The 24771-nt window shown below is 40.5% G+C and overlaps 1 protein-coding gene across 2 annotated transcripts; it reads right to left on the reverse strand.

Moving 5' to 3' along the window:
* Window positions 1-8525: 8525 nt before the first annotated feature.
* On the reverse strand, window positions 8526-22687 carry LOC129860148 (gastrula zinc finger protein XlCGF26.1-like). 2 transcript variants are annotated; one of them, XM_055930493.1, is made up of 4 exons: window positions 22590-22687; window positions 21381-21619; window positions 11848-12096; window positions 8526-11178 (listed from the first exon to the last, which is right to left on the reverse strand). In XM_055930493.1, the coding sequence occupies exons 2-4, from the start codon at window positions 21481-21483 to the stop codon at window positions 9692-9694; spliced, it is 1839 nt and encodes a 612-aa protein (XP_055786468.1). In that variant the 5' UTR covers window positions 21484-21619; window positions 22590-22687; the 3' UTR covers window positions 8526-9691. The 2 variants fall into 2 exon arrangements, with proteins under 2 accessions (XP_055786468.1, XP_055786469.1); XM_055930494.1 differs by having other exon boundaries at window positions 21381-21628; window positions 22589-22686.
* Window positions 22688-24771: the final 2084 nt, after the last annotated feature.

The following is a 24771-nucleotide window of genomic DNA, read 5'->3' on the forward strand; positions in this document are numbered from 1 at the left end:
CTGCTCAGCCTATGGGTTATCTATACAGAAAATGTGTTTGTTTAATTGATGTCATTCAAACTAATTTAAATGTCTATGTATCTACTCAATACATGTCACTACACCTCTACATACCAATTAGCTAGCCTCCTTTCATATTAAAATAAAAGTGAAATAAAACAAATGGATTATTTTGTAAATAATTTTAAATAATTTTATAATTTTAAAGTGTTTTCTATGGTGCCAAAGTCCAGAGACTATATTACTACCACAATTCAAGTATGACCCACTTACTATTGGGGAATGGAACCAGAGAGGAAGCTTGTGTTACCCTTTCCATGCCCCATTGTTCAGAGTGGAGGAGCTGTGAACTCACCTGTGATGGCCCACGTCTACCACAACCTTTCCTATTGTGTTCGTAAGCACCACAGCATTTTAGGAATTGTTCAAAATGTGTTCATGGGAATTGTTCAAAATGTGTTCATTTACATGAACGTGTTCATTTACATGAACACCTTTTGAACAATTCCTAAAATGCTGTGGTACTTACGAACACAATAGGAAAGTTTGTGGTAGACGTGGGCCATCACAGTACAATGAGAGGGGGTGTGGAATGCACAGGGGGAGGACCAGGAGGAAGACCAGGACGTTGAGCTCAGACCTTTGGACTAGCATCCCATCCAGAGTTTCCAGATTACTAGTGAGTACAAACCCAGACTGCCTCTCTCCTTCCACACTGAGTACAAACCTACAGTCAGGGGTCCTGATTGTGACAGTGGAGCCCAGTTTGCACTGCAGGATCCAGAGATGGCATCACTGAAGCTGGAAGACTGCAGTCAAAAACTGGAGCTGAATGTCAACATTAAAGATGAAGGAGAAGATTGGGAAATCTGTTTCTCATGGTAAAACCAGGTTCTAGCTATATATTATAGTCATAAATTAGACCTCCATAAGTTATGACCCAGTCTGTTGCTATGTTGAATTCTGACATTACACATCACTGAAGAACTTCCAACTGCACAAATGTAGTTACGAAAGTTCAATCAGTAAGGCTGGTCTGAATGGATCGTCACTTCATTCATCTAGTAAACTCTATGGTGCAGTTCTGCGTACACAGATTGAGCCTAATCCTAGAATAAATTGCACTTTTAAACTAATAACTGAAATGGCTTATCTCAGACACAGTTTAAAATTGTCTCAGACTTGTCCTAGTCTAGATTTTAAAAGTCTAATTTCCAGAAGGATGATTAGAGTTAATCTAAACTCAGCAAAAAAAGAAACGTCCCTTTTTCAGGACCTTGTCTTTCAAAGATATTTCCTAAAAATCCAAATTACTTCACAGATTTTCATTGTAAAGGGTTTAACTTCTTACGGCTGAGATCCCGTTAACAGGATCGATATGACAACAGCCAGTGACAGTGCAGGGCGCCAAATTCAAACAACAGAAATCTCATAATTAAAATTCCTCAAACATACAACCATTTTAAAGATAAACTTGTTGTTAATCCCACCACAGTGTCCGATTTCAAAAAGGCTTTACGACGAAAGCACACCATCTGATTATGTTAGGTCAGTACCTAGTCACAGAAAAACACAGCCATTTTTCCAGCCAAAGAGAGGAGTCACAAAAAGCAGAAATAGAGAAAATTAATCACTAACCTTTGATGATCTTCATCAAATGACACTCATAGGACTTCATGTTACACAATACATGTATGTTTTGTTCGATAAAGTTCATATTTATATTCAAAAATCTTAGTTTACATTGACGCGTTATGTTCAGTAATGTTTTGCCTCCAAAACATCCTGTGATTTTGCAGAGAGCCACATCAATTTACAGAAATACTCATAATAAAGATTGATAAAAGATACAAATATTATACATGGAACTTTAGATAAACTTCTCCTTAATGCAAGCGCTGTATCAGATTTCAAAAAAACTTTACGGAAAAAGCACACCATGCAATAATCTGAGTACGGCGCTCAGACACAAAAACAAGCCATACAGGTACCCGCCATGTTGTGGAGTCAACAGAAGTCAGAAATAGCATTATAAATATTCACTTACCTTTGATGATCTTCATCAGAATGCACTCCCAGGAATCCCAGTTCCACAATAAATGTTTGTTTTGTTCGATAAAGTCCATAATTGATGTCCAAATACCTCCTTTTTGTTCGCGTGTTTAGTTCAAAAATCCAAATTCATGACGCGCAGGCCAGACAAAAAGTCAAAAAATTCCATTACAGTTCGTAGAAACATGTCAAACGATGTATAGAATCAATCTTTAGGATGTTTTCAACATAAATCTTCAATAATGCTTCAACCGGAGAATTCCTTAGTCTTTAGAAACATGAGCTCGTGGCACTCTGCCAGACCCCTGACTCAATCAGCTCTCATTCCCTCATCCTTCACAGTAGAAGCCTGAAACAAGGTTCTAAAGACTGTTGACATCTAGTGGAAGCCTTAGGAAGTGCAATATGACCCCATAGACACTATATTGGATAGGCAAACCTACAAACCTCAGATTTCCCACTTCCTGGTTGGATTTTTTTCTCAGGTTTTTGCCTGCCATATGAGTTCTGTTATACTCACAGACATCATACAAACAGTTTTAGAAACTTCAGAGTGTTTTCTATCCAAATCTACTAATAATATGCATATCTTAGCTTCTAGGACTAAGTAGCAGGCAGTTTACTCTGGGCACCTTATTCATCCAAGCTACTCAATACTGCCCCAGCCATAAGAAATTAAACACTGTTTCCCATGCTTGTTCAATGAACCATAAACAATTAATGAACATGCACCTGTTTAAGTGAATCCTTACCACCGCTGCACCTGGCTATCAGCCACAGAAACCTCGTCTGGCAGTTCATTCGGCCTCATTTACTGCTTTTTTAAAAAACAGCTGATATGGCTGACTTGCTTAAACAAATATGGTTTCTACTGACTCCTTGTGGATTTGTGTAAATCGATAAGAACCGCATAGTTAAATTAAGGTTAAATAACAATATGTACATGCTAAAATCGCCAATGTAAAGCACAGTGTGTTCACTCCTTAGGCCCACCTTCCTTTCTGCGTCGGACTTCAGCCTCGTGTCTGGGGTGGAACATCTACTTCTGAAAGTACCATGCTTAGATTCATAATGACATCTCAGATTGAACTCTTTGCAAACAGCGATAGTTTTGTTACAAACAAGACACACTGGTTTGAAATTGGAGAAATACGATGAATATGGGTGATCAAATCCAATTTTATGTCACATGCGCCGAATACAACAGGTGTAGTAGACCTTACAGTGAAATGCTTACTTACAAGCCCTTAACCAACAATGCAGTTTTAAGAAGAACAATTATTATTTTTTTTATTAAAGAGCAGCAGTAAAATAACAATAGCGAGGCTATATGCAGGGGGTACTGGTCTCGTACCGAGTCAATGTTCGGGGGAACCGGTTAGTCAAGGTAATTGAGGTAATATGTACATGTAGGTGGAGTTGTTAAAGTGACTATGCATAGAAAATAACAAAGAGTAGCAGCAGCATAAAAAGGGGGAGCAATGCAAATAGTCTGGGTAGCCATTTGATTAGCTGTTCAGGAGTCTTATTGCTTGGGGTAAAAGCTGTTTAGAAGCCTCTTGGACCTTGACTTGGCGCTCCGGTACCACTTGCCGTGCGGTAGCAGAGAGAACAGTCTATGACTAGGGTGACAATTTTTAGGACCTTCCTCTGACACCGCCTGGTATAGAGGTCGTGGATGGCAGGAAGCTTGGCCCTAGTGATGTACTGGGCCGTACGCACTACCCTCTGTAGTGCCTTGCGGTCGGAGGCCGAGCAGTTGCCATACCAGGCAGTGATGCAACCAGTCAGGATGCTCTCGATGGTGTAGCTGTAGAACCTTTTGAGAATCTGATGGACCCTTGCCAAATCTTTTCAGTCTCCTGAGGGGAATAGGTTTTGTTGTGCCCTCTTCACAACGGGCTTTTGTGTCTCAGGATTTTTAAGATACATTTTTTATTTAGATTTGTTTATTTCACATCCATTAAGTAGATACGAAAATAACCTTCAACTCTTTTTTTTCAGCTTAATTTTTTTTTAAATTAAAATTTCTTCAGCATGTCATGTCTGGATATCAGTGTTTTTGTTCTGTCTCACACCCAGACTTTTGACAGTCTTCTTTGTATTACACTTAAAAGTCTTGATAGTTACAAAATATTTAATGCAACAGTTTAAAAAGAGTCAAATACAGGGAAACTATATACATACTAGATGTGCATAAGCCATTTGATACTTTCTTTACACAAAATACAGTCGTCTCTTAGTATTGTGTCATTCACACCAGGACAAGCAAATTACATGGCAATAACCTTTTTTCTAAAGTTTGTACTTGGTTACCATGGATATGAATAGTGACAGTGGAGCACATGGATGTCATGGAGTCTATTTGGTCATTACCAAATAGGCTATAATTCTATAAAATTGTTAATTTTTTAAATTGTTTTAATTATGTGTATTTAGGATCGTTGTATGCTAGCTGTTTAACTCTAGTTAGCATGCTAGAATCTCTGCTATTTATGACCAAATGTCGTAAAAATGTCATTCCCACCACATAATGAACTGTGATGGTAAAGGCAGAATGTGGTGGTAAAGACAGAATGTATTAGTTCATACATTTTTATTTGCCATAAGACCTGAAAAGACAAACAAATGACATATATGATCATGGTTCAGTTGAAATTGAACACTAAATAAGACCATTACATGTTGTATTATGTTAGGATGGTTGAGTGATTTTGATGTCTATTCATGTGACTTACTATGGTTATTACTGGGTTAGGGTTAAATGACAACATTTAGACATGACAACTCACTACCAAGTTCTAAACTACCACAAGGGTTAGTAACTACCAAGGGTGAGAAAGAATTCATTTCAAGTAGAATTCTTTTCTTCCAGTTATGGGCCATTAAAAAAATATAAAAAACGACATATACAATCGTAGAACTATATTCATTCAATAGGATCTCTGTAGGCCTAGTCTTAAAGGTTTGTCATTTAACTTTTAAAATGTATGACTTTATGATTTTATTGAGTCATAAACACAACCAGTCACGATGTTTTCATCTGATTGTTCAACAATCACTTCAAAGAGCTCCTTTACTAGGCTACCTGCACATTAATCCACTCATGACATGCGCTACATGGCAAAATTCGTGGATTTGGCTATTTCAGCCACACCCATTGCTGACAGGGGTATAAAATCGGTAGGCCACACAAGCTCACAGAATGGGACCGCCGAGTGCTGAAGAGCATAGGCATTTTGGAACGATTTTTATGCGCTCTGGAAGCAACGTCCGCAAAATAACTCTTCGTCGGGAGCTTTATGAAATGGGTTTCCATGGCCGAGCAGCCGCACACAATCATAAGATCACCATGCACAATGCCAAGCGTTGGCTGGAGTGGTGTAAATCTAGTCGCCATTGGAGTGATGAATCACGCTTCACCATCTGGCAGTCCGACGGACGAATCTGGGTTTGGTGGATGGCATGAGAAAGCTGCCTTGACTGGCTCGCACAGAGCCTTGACCTCAACCCCATCGAACACCTTTGGGATGAATTGGAACAAATGGTCTGTTCTATATCTTCAATCAAATTAAACATGTACTACTGTGACATTAAAATGTTTAATGGTATTTGTCATCAGTTGTTTTATATGAAATGTCATTTCCAGCACAATCTATTACCACAACGCTAAGTCCATTACCATCATGGTACATATTTCTGTGGCGAAGGTGTATTAAATTACAATTGATATTGACGATTTTTCCCATTTGTGAACATCATATGCTTGTTCTTAAGAGAATTTCTAAAGTAATGTAAAATATGAAGATTTTGATGTGGTAAATACATGTTTCTGAGTATCATCAAGGCATATATGGACATTTAGACATGCCAATGATGAATACATATAATTAAGAAAACTTCCAAATAGTACAAAAAATACAATTCATGTGAAATATTATATAAAACACATTAGGTGCAATTTCTGTAATTTCCTTTTCAACTAAAATAGTCAATTTTATGACATGGTGGTAATGACATTTCCCCTCAGATATTCTGCGAAACCGATAAAAATCTTTAATTCTTAAATAGTTTGGTCTCAGCCACTATTAGATCTTGTTTCCAGAGAGAGTGAAGAAGATATTCAGAGGAAAAGCAGTTTCAAGACATTTCATTTTCCAAAACATTTAACATGTCTGTATTTGCAAAATCAACCATATATTGAAAAAGAACAGGTAGGACTATTCATATAGACATTTTACCACTGTAATCAGATGGACATTATTATGTTATGGTCATTGAATTGATTAGCCCACTAACCACATGTGTTAAATGTGTAGTGTAGCCTACACTGTGTAGGACTATGAATTGGGAAGCTATAGGCTAATTATGTTCTGGCCCGCAGACTAGCTACAAGTGTCACGCCCTGATCTGTTTCACCTGTCCTTGTGCTCGTCTCCACCCCACTCCAGGTGTCGCCCGTCTTCCCCACTTATCACCTGGGTATTTCTACTTGTGTTTTCTGTCTGTCTGTGCCAGTTTGTCTTGTTTGTTCAAGCCTACCAGCGGTTTGTGTCTCAGCTCCTGCTTTTTCCAGTCTCTATTTTCTCGCCCTTCTGGTTTTGACCCCTGACTCCGAGCCCGCCTGTCTGACCCTGCCTGTGGTCCTGTACCTTTGGCTCTACTCTGGATTACCGACCTTTGCCTGACCTCTGCCTGACCTGGGCCGTCCTGTACCTTGGCCCCACTACTATGGATTATTGACCCCAGCCTGCATTGACCTGTCGTTTGCCAGCCCCTGTTGTTACAATAAACATTGTTACTTCTACTTCTACACTTGGGTCTTACCTGAAACCTGATAACAAGTTAGGCAACACATTGACTGGAGGACAAACCTAGTTGCCAACCCTTGTTGTATATTGTCAATTCAATCTCCCCTTCACCATCAAACAGATAATTCAAACGTGTGGATTTAGTGCTAAACTGGAAGGACTCATTGTCTCTGTGAATTGAAATGATGTTGTTCCCCACCAGTGCCCTCAGAAGAGGAAACAATGATACAATGTAGTCTAACAACATCTCTCTCAAACAGCACAGATGTGAGATGTGTTTACCTGTAGAAGCACTGGTCCTCTTCCATTTTAATTCCAGGTTGCATATTACAATATTTAAGGGCATATCAGATGGTCTGCTCTGACCATAACAGTCACACCAAGCATAGGGTTGGTTGGTATAAGATTGAAATGGGTAAATAATGTACCTGTGAAAACCCTATGAAATAGCTCCCCAATACCATCTGATGTATATATTTAATGTATTACATGAATGGAGACCACACCCCTTCCAACAATACATTTAAATCGTGTTTTACTGTGATTATTTCACCCTGCTGCATGTATTCAATGTATTCCATTTCAAATGTGTCTCTCAGTGCGGCTTTAGTTCCGGGCTATTAAGACACATCTGTCAGTTTCTTCTATGTTTCTAGGCCTCTAGTACAATGGAAAACATATATTGTTTTTGGTCACTACCATTCCATGAAAATACCATGCTACTGGTGCAAATACCAAAACTAACAACATTGAAAAATATCTACTATCATCTATTTTTTTGGTCACTATAGTGCCATGGTATTTTTTCCCCCAATGTACTACAATCTTACATTTTTGTAAGGGCTGTTCTTCACATCAGAGTGCTGCTGAAGGCTCTTTGCCTCTCTGGACCATGTCGGGCGGGCCGGGCACAACGCACAAAGCTCAAGGCGTGTTCTCCACTTCCCTCTGGCAGCCTGATAATACATCACTCCTGATAGACACCAGCTAAAACTCTGGCATAAATGAGGCAGCCTATACACCTAATCATTAGCGATCTGACATGCTGTATTGCATGGAAACTGTAGTCTACTAACAACAGCAGCTACATAGTCTAGCCTACTATGGCCCTATCCCTCTGGCCAGGGTAAACAATTCAGTAAGCTGAATTCACTGTAATGTTCTTGGAACCATTCCTGGACAAGCCTTGTAGCATAAGGCATAATCCTGCTGAAAAAAAAACATTTTGCAGATGGATACACTGTTGCCATGAAGGGATGCACCTGATTGGCAATGATGTTTAGATATACTGTGGCATTCAAACATTGCTCAACTTTTATCAAGGGGCCCAATGTGTGCCCTGAAAACACACCCCACCCCTTCACACCACCAGCCTGCAATGCGGACACACAACATGGATGCATGCAGTGGTGTAAAGTACTTAAATAGTTATTTATTTTACTAAATTCCCCCCAATTTCTTAACTTTTACTCCATATATTTTTTCCCCCAGACACCCAAAAGTACTAGTTACATTTTATACGATTAGCAGGACAGAAAATGGTCCAATTCCCACACTTATCAAGATAACTGCCGTGGTCATCCCTACTGCCTCTGATCTGGCAGACTCACTGGTTCGCTTAAAAACCTCTTAAGAATCGTACCCTTTTTTTTTTCTTCCCCCCCACATAAAATGACATACCCAAATCTTACTGCCTGTAGCTCAGCACCGGAAGCAAAGACATGCATAGCCTTGATATCTTTTGAAAGGAAACTATTTGAAGTTTGTGGAAATGTGAAATGAATGTAGGAGAATAACACATTAGATCTGGTAAAAACATACAAACAAAAAAAAAAACTTTTTCTTTTTCATGAACTTTGAAATGCAAGAAAGGCCATACTTTCAGATAGGAGTCTAGGTGTAATTTAGATTTGCCACCAGATGGCAGCACTGTATGCAAAGGTTCTGACTGATCCAGTGAAGAATTTACATTACTGCACTGTATCAAGTCTGCCAGGAGTTCGCCCCAAATGTCCTGAATTTGTCAATTGATATATTTAAGTACATAACTATAGAGAACATATAAAAATGCTATATTAATAAAAAAAATAAGTTTACACACTCCCAGGAATGTCATACATGATGGATCATTAGCTTACACACTAATTTTCACACATCTAGATGGCCGGGCGGGGTAGGTGTGGAGCCAGAGACAACAGGGGTTCAAAAATGTAGAACCCAGCTCCTACATTTAACATAAAATAAATGTTTATCAAACAAAACTGTGCTACATTTTTATCTCTGGGACCCTAAGGATGACAAATCAGAGTAACATTACTGAATGTAGGTACACTATTTACCTTCAGAGGTGAATGTATCAAACCAGTTGCCATGATACAAGTTGTTGTTGTACACTCTCCTCAAACAATAGCAAAATATTTTTTCACTGTAATAGCTACTGTTAATTTGACACTGAAGTTAGATTAACAATAATGTAAGCTTTCTGCCCATATAAAAGACATGTCTATGTCCCAGAAAGTTAGCTGTTGAATACAATGTCATTATAGTCACATTAGCAACAACCGTCCTGTTTTAGGAACACCCATCCCGTAGAGGTTCATTTAAGAAATTTGAAATGATTCATAATTTTAGTTTTGATACTTAAGTATATTTAAAACCAAATACTTTTACTCAAGTGGTATTCTACTTGGTGACTTTCAGTTTTACTTGAGTTACTCTTGCCACATTAAGAGCAGAAGTCAGGCTTCTCTCCTGTGTCTGTTCTCTGATGAACTTTTAGCTCAGCTGTTTTAAAACATTTTCTAGTCAGATCAGCGGTGAGGAACAACTCATGTATGTATACGTTCATGTGTTTTTAAGTTACACAGTATAGAGAAACTCTTTCCACAGTCAGAGCATGAGTAAGGCTTCACTCCTGTATGTATACGTTCATGTGTTTTTAAGTTACACAGTATAGAGAAACTCTTTCCACAATCAGAGCAGGAGTACGGCTTCTCTCCTGTGTGTGTTCTCTGATGAACCTTTAGCTGACCTGATGTTGTGAAGCATTTTACACAGTCAGAGCAGGAGTAAGGCTTCAATCTTGTATGTATACGTTCATGTCTTTTTAAGAGAACCAGTTGAGAGAAACTCTTTCCACAGTCAGAGCAGGAGTACGGCTTCTCACCTGTGTGTGTTCTCTGATGAACTTTTAGCTCAGCTGATGTTGTGAAGCATTTTAAACAGCCAGAGCAGGAGTAAGGCTTCACTCCTGTATGTATAAGTTTGTGGCTTTTTAAGGGCCCCAGTTGAGAGAAAATCTTTCCACAGTCAGAGCAGGAGTAAGGTTTCTCTCCTGTGTGTATACGTTCATGTTGTTTTAAGGTGCCCAGTTGAGAGAAAGTCTTTCCACAGTCAGCGCAAAAGTAAGGCTTCTCTCCTGTGTGTGTTCTCTGGTGAACTTTTAGGTCAGTTGATGTTGTGAAGCATTTTACACAGTCAGAGCAGGAGTAAGGCTTCACTCCTGTATGTATACGTTCATGTGTTTTTAAGTTGAACAGTAGAGAGAAACTCTTTCCACAGTCAGAGCAGGAGTACGGTTTTTCTCCTGTGTGTGTTCTCTGATGAACTTCTAGCTGACCTGATGTTGTGAAGCAATTTCCACAGTCAGTGCAGGAGTAAGGCTTCACTCCTGTATGTATAAGTTCATGTCTTTTTAAGGGGCCCAGTTGAGAGAAAGTCTTTCCACAGTCAGAGCAGGAGTAAGGCTTCTCTCCTGTGTGTGTTCTCTGATGAACTTTTAGCTCAGCTGATGTTGTGAAGCATTTTAAACAGTCAGAGCAGGAGTAAGGCTTCACTCCTGTATGTATACGTTCATGTCTTTTTAGGGGGCCAAGTTGAGAGAAAATCTTTCCACAGTCAGAGCAGGAGTAAGGCTTCTCTCCTGTGTGTGTTCTCTGATGAACTTTTAGCTCAGCTGATGTTGTGAAGAATTTTACACATTCAGAGCAGGAGTAAGGCTTCAGTCCTGTATGTCTACGTTTATGTGTTTTTAAGAAGTCCATTCTTGAAAAACTCTTCCCACAGTCAGAACAGGGGTAAGGCTTCGCTCCATTGTGCACACTCTGATGAACTGTCAGATTCCTTGATGTTGTGAATCTCTTCCCACAGTCAGTACAGGAATACGGATTCTCTCCTGTGTGTATTTTTAGGTGTATGTTTAGCTTTGATAGAATTGGGAAAATCTCCTCACAGTGTGGGCAGTGGTGACACCTCTTAGCTCTGTGATGTTCCTGCTGTTGATCTCTGGACGTAGAGAATGTCTCAACATGGTCTCCTGTGTGAACAACATCAGGAGAACCAGTCAATTGGAGTGATATACATGTCAATCAAATTTATATTATGAAGCCCTTTTTACATCATAAGTTGTCACAAAGTGCCTTTCAGAAACCCAGCCTAAAATCCCTAAAGAGCAAGCAATGCAAATGTAGAAGCACAGTGATAGAAGCACAGTGGAAAGGAAAAACTCCCTAGAAAGCAGGAACCTTGGAAGAAATGCAGAGAGGAACCAGGCCCAAAGGTGTGACCAGTCCTCTTCTGGCTGTACCGGGTGACATATGTATTCATATTAGTAGGCTGTACAATACAGGGGAATAAAACTACTCTAAAAGTGGGTAAGAGATTAAAGCTAAAAAGGGGCGTGTCATCCTCCACTCACTATCACAAGGGTTAGTAACTACACAGACTCATTTCATATAACTTTATAACACTAAATGTTTGTCTACTTCACTTCTTTGGTCTACTCTCTGATCACTCCAGATAGCCCAGTCAATAAAACAAATGCTGGCAATACTGGTGTCAAACCATGCAAGTGTCAGTAGAATTAAATAACATTTACCTTCTCATGGAAACAGTTCATCATGAAACAGTTCTACTGCAACTTTTCATACACAGTGGGAAGTTGGAATGAATAACACAAACTTAGTTAGATACAACCTGCTCTTACCATGAGAAACAGATTCCCCAATCTTCTCCTCCTCTTCTTCATCTTTAATGTTGACATTCAGCTCCAGTGTTTGACTGCAGTCTTCCAGCTTCACTGATGCCATCTCTGGATCCTGCAGTGCAAACTGGGCTCCACTGTCCCAATCAGGACCCAGTGACTGTAGGTTTCTACTCAGTGTGGAAGGAGAGAGGCAGGCTGGGTTTGTCGTCACTGTTGAAGTTACCGGCTTCAGACTTAATTCTAGTCGTCCTGTAGTAACAATGAACAGACAAAAAACGTTTGTCTATATTATTATTTCTTCTTGTTCAATTATCAAATTCAGTGCATGACTTGGACTGAAATAGGTGCCGGTACTGTTTATATTTAGGTGCAGGAGCTCCACAATACTGTTGAGCTAATATTCTAGAAGAGGAACATGAGCTCATGCAGTAGAAATTTGAGGTTCCGGTTCTCAGTTCCAGTGAGCTCCTGTCCATCTCATTTCAATAGATGAGGTAGGTAAGCATTGACAACAAAACATGAATTCATTCAAATTAGACAAAGTACACGCTTTAAAATTAGCTATGCTACACAACGTAAGTGAATTTAATTAAATGTAGATGTCCCAAATTCACAAATGCATGAATGACAAAAACATTTAGTACAAGGTTACAGTTTGTTTTAACCTCGTCTTCACTGTATTTCACATCAAAAACCAATTGTAATTCCCGTTCACACCATAGTAACATTTACAGATAAATATAGAAGCCTGTTGACGCAGACAGAGTGGGCCCAGCCATGTTACCAGCTCGTGAATTTCACACAAAACCATTAACATGCCAAAAAAAACTCAGAAATCAGAAAATCAAATAAATAGATTTTTTTTTTTTTATTACCTTGTAGAAATTATGTACATCCATTCAGACAAACCCAAAGTTTCTATCTGTGTGACTTTTAAAATAGTTTATCACGTTCACTTGGTTTGACATAAAAAATAACAAACCTTTACCAAAAGTGAAAATACTTGAACGGATTTGTTACCTAACATGGTATGACATGTTCTTTTGATATTAGATAGTTTAAATGTGCTATTATATACCTGTAGTAATAAATAGAAACGGACATAAGGTTATCTTTTTAACATCACAGTTCTGGCGCTTTCTTTATTCTGAATATTCGGGATCACTGCTACTCGAACTTCCGCGATGCATACAAAGCCCTCCCACGCCTTTGCCTTCGGCAAATCTGACCATGAATCCATTTGTTGTTCCCAGCCTATAGACAGAAACTAAAACAGGAAACGTCCGTGCTCAGGTCAATACAACGCTGGTCTGACCAATCGGATTGCTTCGATCACGTGGACTGGGTTATGTTCCGGATAGCCTCAGACAACATTGATGTATACACTGACTCGGTGAGCGAGTTTATTAGCAAGTGCATCGGAGATGTTTTACCCGCTGTGACGATTAAAACCTTCCCAAACCAGAAACCGTGGATTAATGGCAGCATTGGCGCAAATGTGAAAGCGCGAACCACCGCTTTTAATCATGGCAAGGCGACCGGAAACATGACTGTATACAAACAGTGCAGCTATTCCTTCCACAAGGCAATCAAACAACAAAAGTGTCAGTATAGAGAAAGTCGAGTCACAATTCAAACACGAGACGTATGTGGCAGGGTCTACAGTCAATCACGGATTACAAAAAGAAAACCAGCCCCGTCGCGGACATCAATGTCTTGCTCCCAGACAAATTAAACAACTTCTTTGCTCGCTTTGAGAATAATACAGTGCCACTGACACGGCCCACTACCAAAGCCTGTTGGCTCTCCTTCTCCGTGGCCAACGTGAGTAAAACATTTAAACGTGTTAACCCTCGCAACGCTGCCAGTCCAGACGGCATCCCTCAGAGCATGCGCAGGCCAGCTGGCTGGTGTGTTTACGGACATATTCAACCAATCCCTATCCCAGTCTGTTGTCCTCACACGCTTCAAGACGGCCACCATTGTTCCTGTTCCCAAGAAAGCTAAGGTAACTGAACTAAATGACTATCGCCCCATTGGACTCACTTCTGTCATCATGAAGTGCTTTGAGAGACTAGTCAAGGATCATATCACCTCCACCCTACCTGATACCCTAGACCCACTCCAAATTGCTTAACGCCCCAATAGGTCCACAGACTGCCTATCCCATCTGGACAAGAGGAATACCTATGTAAGAATGCTGTTCATTGACTACAGCTCAGCATTTAACACCATAGTACCCTCCAAACTCATTATTAAGCTCGAGACCCCGGGGCTCAACCCCGCCCTGTGCAACTGGGTCCTGGACTTTGACGGGCCGCCCCCAGGTGGTGAAGGTAGGAAACAACATCTCCACCCCGCTGATCCTCAACACTGAGGCCCCACAAGGGTGCGTTCTCAGCCCTCTCCTGTACTCCCTGTTCACCCATACTGTGTGGTCATGCACGCTTCCAACTCAATCATCAAGTTTGCAGACGACACTACAGTGGTAGGCCTGATTATCAACAATGATGAGACGACCTACAGGGAGGAGGTGAGGGCCCTTGGAGTGTGGTGTCAAGAAAACAACCTCTCACTCAATGTCAACAAAACAAAGGAGATGATCATGGACTACAGGAAACAGCAGAGGGAGCACCCCCCCATCCACATCAACGGAACAGTAGTGGAGAAGGTGGAACATTTTATGTTCCTCGGCGTACACATCACGGACAAACTGAAATGGTCCACCCACACAGACAGCATGGTGAAGGCGCAAAAGCACCCCTTCAACCTCAGGAGGCTGAAGAAATTTGGCTTGTCATCTAAAAACACTCAAACTTTTACAGATGCACAACCAGGAGCATCCTGTCAGGCTGTATCACCGCCTGGTACTGCAATTGCACTGCCCTCGACCGCAAGGCTCTCCAGAGGGTAGTGCGGTCTGCACAACGCATCACCGGGGGAAAACTACCTGCTCCCCAAGACACCTACAGCATTCGATGTCAAAGGAAGGCCAAAAAGATCATCAAGGACACCAACCACCCGAGCCACTGCCTGTTCACCCCGCTATCATCCACAAGGCGAGGTCAGTACAGGTGCATCAAAGCTGTGACCGATAGACTGAGAAACAGCTTCTATCTCAATTCCATCAGACTGTTAAACAGCGATCACTAACATAGAGACGCTGCTGCCAACATACAGACTCAAATCTATGGCCACTTCAATAAATGGACTTAAAAGGTATCACTAGTCACTTTAAATAACACCACTTTTAATAATATTTACATATCCTACATTACTCATTTCATATGTATATACTGTATTCTATACCATCTACTGCATCACACATCCCAAGATGGCGTAGCAGTCAGACGTCCTTTGTCCTCGTCGTGTGTATATATATATTTTTCTTTGCATATCTTTTTATATATATATATTATTTTTTTCTTCTAAAAACTCAACTTCAAAACACTCTCCTGCAACCCGCCTCACCAAATATGGTGTGAATCTGTTTGTTTCTTTTAAAAGTATTATTCACCTCAAATCTGAAATCCACAACAGAAGCTAGCCAGAAGTTAGCCAGTTCACTAGCTAACGTTAGTATTCAGCTAACCACGGCTAGCGGTCATCAGCTATCCTTTAGCTCGGAAGCCTATCGCCAGTTTTGTACAACGCGACTCAGACCAGAGCATACCGGACCTATTTTCTCTCCATATCCCCTGATTCTTACTGCAAGCTCTGGACATTTTCACCTGTATCTTGCAACTAGCTAGCTGCTATCCGAGTGACTATTGGCTAACGTCGGTCCCGGAGCAAACACCAATTATCCCGGAGCTAGCCAGCTGAAGAGTTCTATCAGCCATTCCTGGGCTACAATCACATAGCCGGACCCGTTTTACTGCTGATGCGAAGCCCCACCGGGCCTTCACGACTGGACTACGAACGTAATCTGCCCGAGGAAGTTATTCAACTGGCCCCTCAGTCGCGACGTAACCTGAACGCCCATCTGTTAACTGCGGCCCATTATTTGTTAGCTGTCTTGAGCATATTGGCTGCTAGCTGAATAGGTCTATCGGACTATTTTCCTGGGCCATTATAACTATAATTATTTTGCCAATTGGATTGGTCCCCTCTACCACACGGAACCCCACTAATCTACCGACGGAAACGCACGAGGTGGCTAAAAACAGACCTCCGTCTTCTGCTAGCATGCTACCCATGGCCCTGCTAGCTATCTGAATCGCCGTGACCCCAATCAACCTCACTACTCACTGGATCCTTATGATCACTCGGCTAAGCATACCTCTCCTTAATGTCAATATGCCTTGTCCATTCCTGTTCTGGTTTGTGTTTATTGGCTTATTTCACTGTAGAGCCTCTAGCCCTGCTCAATTTACCTTATCCAACCCTTCAGCTCCACCACCCACATATGCGATGACATCAATTATGTTTCTAGAGACAATATCTCTCTCATCACTCAATGCCTAGGTTTACCTCCACTGTATTCACATCCTACCATACCTCTGTCTGTACATTATACCTTGAATCTATTTTATCGCCCCCAGAAACCTGCTCCTTTTACTCTCTTTTCCTGACGTCCTAGACGACCAATTCTTATAGCTTTTAGCCGTACACTTATCCTACTCCTCCTCTGTTCCTCTGGCGATGTAGAGGTTAATCCAGGCCCTGCAGTGCCTAGCTCCACTCCTATTCCCCAGGCGCTCTCTTTTGTTGACTTCTGTAACCATAAAATCCTTGGTTTTATGCATGTTAACATTAGAACCCTCCTCCCTAAGTTTGTTTTATTCACTGCTTTAGCACACTCTGCCAACCCGGATGTCCTAGCCGTGTCTGAATCCTGGCTTAGAAAGACCAACAAAAACTCTGAAATCTCCATCCCTAACTACAACATTTTCAGACAAGATAGAACGGCCAAAGGGGACAGTGTTGCAATCTACTGCAGAGATAAACTGCAGAGTTCTGTCCTACTATCCAGGTCTGAACCCAAACAATTTGAACTTCTACTTTTAAAAATCCACCTCTCTAAAAACAAGTCTCTCACCGTTGCCGCTTGCAATAGACCACCCTCTGCCCCCAGCTGTGCTCTGGACACCATAAGTGAACTGATTCCCCCCCATCTATCTTCAGAGATTGTGCTGCTAGGTGACCTAAACTGGGACACGCTTAACACCACGGCCATCCTACAATCTAAGCTTGTTGCCCTCAATCTCACACAAATTATCAATGAACCTACCAGGTACAACCCCAAAGCCGTAAACACGGGCACCCTCATAGATATCATCCTAACCAACTTGCCCTCTAAATACACCTCTGCTGTTTTCAACCAAGATCTCAGCGATAACTGCCTCATTGCCTGTATCCGTAATGGTTCAGTGGTCAAACGACCTCCACTCATCACTGTCAAACGCTCCCTGAAACACTCCAGCGAGCAGGCCTTTCTAATCGACCTGGCCCGGGTATCCTGGAAGGATATTGACCTCATCCCGTCAGTAGAGGATGCCTGGTTATTCTTTAAAAATGCCTTCCTCACCATCTTAAATAAGAATGCCCCATTCAAGAAATTTAGAACCAGGAACAGATATAGCCCTTGGTTCTCTCCAGACCTGACTGCCATTAACCAGCACAAAAACATCCTGTGGCGTTCTGCATTAGAATCGAACAGCCCCCGTGATATGCAACTTTTCAGGGAAGTTAGAAACCAATATACACAGACAGTTAGAAAAGCCAAGGCTAGCATTTCAAGCAGAAATTTGCTTCCTGCAACACAAACTCAAAAAAGTTCTGTGACACTGTAAAGTCCATGGAGAATAAGAGCACCTCCTCCCAGCTGCCCACTGCACTGAGGATAGGAAACTCTGTCACCACTGATAAATCCACTATAATTGAGAATTTCAATAAGCATTTTTCTACGGCTGGCCATGCTTTCCACCTAGCTACCCCTACCCATACCCCAGTCAACAGCACTGCACCCCCCACAGCAACTCGCCCAAGCCTTCGCCATTTCTCCTTCTCCCAGATCCAGTCAGCTGATGTTCTGAAAGAGCGGCAAAATCTGGACCCCTACAAGTCAGCCGGGCTAGACAATCTGGACCCTCTCTTTCTAAAATGATCTGCCGAAATTGTTGCAACCCCTATTACTAGCCTGTTCAACCTCTCTTTCGTATCGTCTGAGATTCCCAAAGATTGGAAAGCAGCTGTGGTCATCCCCCTCTTCAAAAGGGGGGGGACACTCTTGACCCAAACTGCTACAGACCTATATCTATCCTACCCTGCCTTTCTAAGGTCTTCGAAAGCCAAGTTAACAAACAGATTACCGACCATTTCGAATCCCACGTACTTTCTCCACTATGCAATCTGGTTTCAGAGCTGGTCATGGGTGCACCTCAGCCACGCTCAAGGTCCTAAACGATATCTTAACCGCCATCGATAAGAAACAATACTGTGCAGCCGTATTCATTGACCTGGCCAAGGCTTTCGACTCTGTCAATCACCACATCCTCATCAGCAGACTCAACAGCCTCGGTTTCTCAAATGATTGCCTACTTTTCCGATAGAGTTCAGTGTGTCAAATCGGGCGGCCTGTTGTCTGGGCCTCTGGCAGTCTCTATGGGAGTGCCACAGGGTTCAATTCTTGGGCCAACTCTTTTCTCTGTATACATCAATGATGTCGCTCTTGCTGCTGGTGAGTCTCTGATCCACCTCTACGCAGACGACACCATTCTGTATACTTCTGGCCCCTCTTTGGACTCTGTGTTAACTACCCTCCAGGCGAGCTTCAACGCTATACAACTCTCCTTCCGTAGCCTCCAACTGCTCTTAAATACAAGTAAAACTAAATGCATGCTCTTCAACCGATCGCTGCCTGCACCTGCCCGCCTGTCCAACATCACTACTCTGGACGGCTCTGACTTAGAATATGTGGACAACTACAAATACCTAGGTGTCTGGTTAGACTGTAAACTCTCCTTCCAGACTCGCATCAAACATCTCCAATCCAAAGTTAAATCTAGAATTGGCTTCCTATTTCGCAACAAAGCATCCTTCACTCATGCTGCCAAACATACCCTCGTAAAACTGACCATCCTACCGATCCCCGACTTCGGTGATGTCATTTGCAAAATAGCCTCCAACACCCTACTCAACAAATTGAATGCAGTCTATCACAGTGCCATCCGTTTTGTCACCAAAGCCCCATATACTACCCACCACTGCGACCTGTACGCTCTCGTTGGCTGGCCCTCGCTTCATACTCGTCGCCAAAACCACTGGTTCAAGTAGGTCATCTACAAGACCCTGCTAGGTAAAGTCCCCCCTTATCTCAGCTCGCTGGTCACCATAGCAGCACCCACCTGTAGCACACGCTCCAGCAGGTATATCTCTCTGGTCACCTCCAATGCCAACTCCTTCTTTGGCCGCCTCCTTCCAGTTCTCTGCTGCCAATGATTGGAACTAACTACAAGAATCTCTGAAACTGGAAACATTTATCTTCCTCACCAGCTGTCAGAGCAGCTCACAGATTACTGCACCTGTACATAGCCCATCTATAAATAGCCCAAACAATTACCTCATCCCCTACTGTATTTATTTTGCTCCCTCGCACCCCAGTATTTCTACTTTGCACATTCACCTACTGCAAATCTACAATTCCAGTGTTTTACTTGCTATATTGTATTTACTTCACCACCGTGGCCTTTTTATTGCCTTTACCTCCCTTATCTCACCTCACTTGCTCACATTGTATATAGACTTATTTTTCTACTGTATTATTGACTGTATGTTTGTTTTACTCCATGTGTAACTCTGTGTTGTTGTATGTGTCGAACTGCTTTGCTTTATCTTGGCCAGGTCACAGTTGTAAATGAGAACTTGTTCTCAACTTGCCTACCTGGTTAAACAAAGGTTAAAAAAATATAATAATCTTGCCAATGCCGCACGCCATCGCTCATCCATATATTTATATGTACATATTCTATTCATGCCTTTACATGTGTGTGTATAAGGTAGTTGTGAATTTGTTAAGATTACTTGTTAGATATTACTGCATATTACTGGAACTAGAAGCACAAGCATTTTGCTACACTCGCATTAACATTTGCTAACTATGTGTATGTGACCAATAAAATTTGATTTGATTATGGTAGAGAGAGGAAGCCCACTGGCCGGCAGGAGAAGATGGAACGAGATGGATTTTGGCCGACATTCTGCAAATGTTCTAATCTATGAAACATCTGATCTTAATACAGTATTCTGTTCCCAAAACTAAAATCTGTTATGAACAGAGTGGACCAAGTTTTGTAGACTTCACCCTTTGCAAAAAATATAATCGCATTATTTATAAGGAACGTAAAGATGAATTGAGTTATTGCACACGAGCGCTTCACAGAGGAGGCGTTCCTGAACAGAAATATGCAGATGTATTGTAGAACGCACCAATAGGTTCTCGCTGACTCGTGCTTGGCTCTGCCCACTATGACTCATCTGTTCCCATTGGAAACGACCAGCTGTGGTCTATCTTGGTTTAGTTATAAAATGTGCAATCGTCTGTGCATTCAGGGATCCTTGGGATAGACCTAGCCCATTATATGAGAAGGGCGGTTCATAATTTGAGCCAGATCCTCCGGCACCTCTCAGTTTTGTAGTCTTTTGTTCCGGAACCCATTCGCTAAGATCAGGTAGCCTACCTTGTGGAGCGGGGGGAAAAATCCACTGTTTGCAATGCAAAAAATCCTCATAAAAGCAATCAGAGTAATCACATTTGGATTCCTCTGTATTTGGCATGTCCCATAAAAAACGTAATGTGAAAATGTGCCTGATATTCTAAGAATGTATTAATGTTGGGGGGTACCAGGTTCATTGTTTGTGCAACATTGTAGCCTATTTAGACCAAGGCGTGGCCATTGCTGTGGTGAGAGAGAAGCACGCCTGTATCTCTCACAGAACTAGAATGAGATTCGCTTTTTATGATCTCTCTCCCTCTCTGTGCTGTTATAGACATGAGCCTGCAACTCTCATCTCTCCTAACAGGCCTTTCACAATATTTTTTATACAAATTGCTGGAAAACAGGTTGTAAAGCAAATCCTGCTGAAAAGAAAATACTAATCTGTCTGTGTTACCAACTTCCAAATAGGTCTATTGAGAGAACATCATAGTTTTACAAAGTAAAGCAAGAGAGAGAAGGTTTTGGCCGGTGAGTGAGCTGCACATCATTGGGTGAGTCAGTGAAACTGGAAAGCTTGTTTAGGACTATAACTTCCTCCTCATATTGTACAATGTGTTTCTCCTCACATCTGGCCTAGGCTATTGATGGATTAGAGACAAGGTCGTTTATATTGATCTCAGATTCTCAGTTTGTCAGTGTCAAAGTAGCTTGTCATTTGTGAGGTATTAAAAAACATTGTGCGAAAGTCTCCAGTCATCTAAAATTATGTATAATTGCATGAAATCTGTTTATAAAAGGCCAACTTCTGCAAGTGTCTCCACACCACTGCTCTATGCCAGTGCACAAACTTGGATAGACAGAACCTGCTCTTACCATGACTAACAGATTTTCCAATCTTCTCCTCCTCTTCTTCATCTTTAATGTTGACATTCAGCTCCAGTGCTTGACTGCAGTCTTCCAGCTTCACTGATGCCATCTCTGGATCCTGCAGTGCAAACTGGGCTCCACTGTCACAATCAGGACCCAGTGACTGTAGGTTTGGACTCAGTGTGGAAGGAGAGAGGCAGGCTGGGTTTGTCCTCTCTGTTGATGTTACCGGCCTCAGACTTAATCTGAGTCGGCCAGTAGTAATAAAGAGAAACGGACACTTAAGTTATTCTTGACAGTTCTGGCACTTTCTTAATTCTCTAAAAATATGGTTTATATTTAGGTGCAGGAGCTCCACAATACTGTTGAGCTAATATTCTATAAGAGGAACATGAGCTCAAACAGTAGAAATTTGAGGTGCTGGTACTCAGCTCCGATGAGCTCCTGTCCAAGTCTAGCACTGATCTCATTTCAATATATCTGGTAGCTAAGCATTGACAACAAAAAATGAATTAATTCACATTAGACAAAGTATACACTTTAAATTAGGCTACACAACTCTAAATGCACTTAATCTATAGTAGATTTCCTGAATTCACATAAACACATAAATGACTCAAAAAACATTTAGTACAAGGTTGCAGTATGTTGTAGGCAGCACTATGTACTATTTTCCTGAATAACCTTGTCTTCACTGTATTATTCCAATCAAAAACCAATAGTAGTTCCGTTCACACCATAGTAACATGTATAGATAGACAGAAACAACTGAATGTCTCTGAATACTAGTACACATGTAGAAAACTGATTACATTAAACTCCAAAACAGTAACTTAGTGCAACCGTAAAATTGTATCTCTCTCTGCTGCACCCTCACTGCCTGCACTGAAATCCGTTGATGCAGACCGAGTGGGAACCGCCATTTTACCAGCTCGTGAATTTTATACAAAACCAAAAACGACATGTAAAACGAACCCAGAGAGCTAAAACAAATGGATCCTTAATGAAATTACCTTGACGAAATGATATACATCCACTCAGACTAACCCACAGTCTCTAACTATGTGACTTGTAAAAACGTGATCACATTCACTCACGAGGTTTGACACAAAAATAACACATAAAACCTTTATCAAACGTAATAATAACTTGACGTATTTGTTACCGAGCATGTTATGACATGTTCTTTCGATATTAGAACGTGCTATTACATACCAGTAGTAATATATTTGAAACGGACGCAGAGGTTGTCGTCTCGACAGCACAATTCTGGCGTATCCTTTATTCTGAAGAATGATGCGCGCCTGCGCGGAACTTCCTGTTCCCTCACTACCAGTTTCTAAACCCAGAGACACAAAAACGCGAGACTTCAGAGAACGCTTGCGACCAAACCAAGCCGGGATTTGAGAAGTCAATGAGATAAGTGAACAATTCTGACACTTTTGCAGCAGCTAATGGGGATCTTATTAATAAATACCAAAAATATTCCGTTGGCACACACTTGAAACATGGCCTTTCTTTTATCAATTTCATAACTGCATTGGCTTAGTCGCAATTGCTCCCACTGCGTATGAAATATCCTAGCATCATGTTATAGCGTTGGGCCAGTAGCCGAACGGTTGCTGGATCGAATCCCCGAGCTGACAGGGTAAAAATCTGTCGTTCTGCTCCTGAACAAGGCAGTTAATCCACTGTTCCTTAGTCATTGTAAATAAGATCTTTTTTTAACTGACTTGCCTAATTAAATAACGTTTTTTTTTAAATTACATGAGTAGGCAGACCGAGGTAAAGTTGGTTTTATATTCAGACATTCATTCGCCAAAAGCCATTTAAATTGCAAAAATCAATAACTAATTCATCGATTGTCACAGAAACAAAACTATTCTATTAAAGTCTAGCATAAAATCTATCAAATATCATTTAAAAATGTAAAAAACAATAACTAATTCACTGTTTGTCACATAAACATCAAAATATGTATGATTTATTCTATTAATGTCTAGTATACTTATAGAAATTAGAAATTCCAGAAATTCCAGTTTTGATTTGATAGAAATAAATAAAATATCAAGTATTGCATTTAAAGATAAAGAAATCAATAACTCATTCAGTGATTGTCTCAGAAAAAAGTGAGAATATGCATTTATTTAAAATACCTTAAAATGTTAATTTCAAGTGCAATTTGTTCTATATGAAGTTAGACAATGTTTACATCAAGTTGTACAATGTTTACAATCTTAAACAGCATGCCAAATCAATGTTGACCATCTTGAATTGTATGTCAAATCAATGTTTGCATTTTTTGTGCAACAGTTCAACAGTATTTCACTAAAATCAATGTTTGCATTTTTTGTGCAACAGTTCCACATGTTAAAGTAGTTACAAAGCACAACAGTCATTTATTTATACGTCTCTAATTTAAGAGCAAAGAGGCCACTTCCAATCATTTTCTGTTTTGGCTTTGTTGAAGTCCTTCATTGTCATCCCCAGACAAGCTAAATGGTACCATCTCTGGCACACAGAGCGTTCTATCTGCAGTATTAAAAACATAAAACAGGGTTATGTTGATTTACATGTAAATAACAGTTCTGGAATACCCAAATTCTGTTACATGTTTTTGCAATTAGGAACAATTTCAAATTGAAATGGATTTTTGTTCAATTGCTAAATTGACTTTAAAGGACATGTATTTGACCAGAACCCTGACAGAAGCACACATAACTGAGGTGCTAATCATCGTTGAGTATTCAGGCAATATAAATCGTATAGTAATAAAGACATACATTTGCAAAAAACGTATTTGTTGATAAAAAAGGTATCGCATATCAATGTTGTAATATCAAACATTACTAGAATGGCATCTTATAGATTTGATATATTTCTATCAAATCAAAACTGGAATTTGTATTCAAAACAAAGGTTGTAAAAATATGCTAGACATTTATGGAATAAATCATATATAGTTTGATGATTCTGTGACAAAGGGTGAATTAGTTATTGATTTAAACAGCTTTAAATTACATTTAAGATTTTATATATTTCCATCAAATCAAAACTGGATTTTCTATTCAAAACAAAGGTTGTAAAAGTATGCTAGACATTTATGGAATAAATCATATATAGTTTGATGATTCTGTGACAAAGGGTGAATTAGTTATTGATTTAAACAGCTTTAAATTACATTTAAGATTTCATATATTTCCATCAAATCAAAACTGGATTTTCTATTCAAAACAAAGGTTGTAAAAGTATGTTAGACATTTATGGAATAAACCATATCTATTTTTATATCTCTGTGACAATCAATTAATTAGTTATTAATTTTTACAATTTAAAATGTCTTGGTGAATTTCTGATGAATGTCTGTTGAATGTAAGAATGTGTGAATATAAAATAA

This window comes from Salvelinus fontinalis, chromosome 7 (assembly GCF_029448725.1).
Source record: "Salvelinus fontinalis isolate EN_2023a chromosome 7, ASM2944872v1, whole genome shotgun sequence".
Taxonomy (NCBI): Eukaryota; Metazoa; Chordata; class Actinopteri; order Salmoniformes; family Salmonidae; genus Salvelinus; species Salvelinus fontinalis.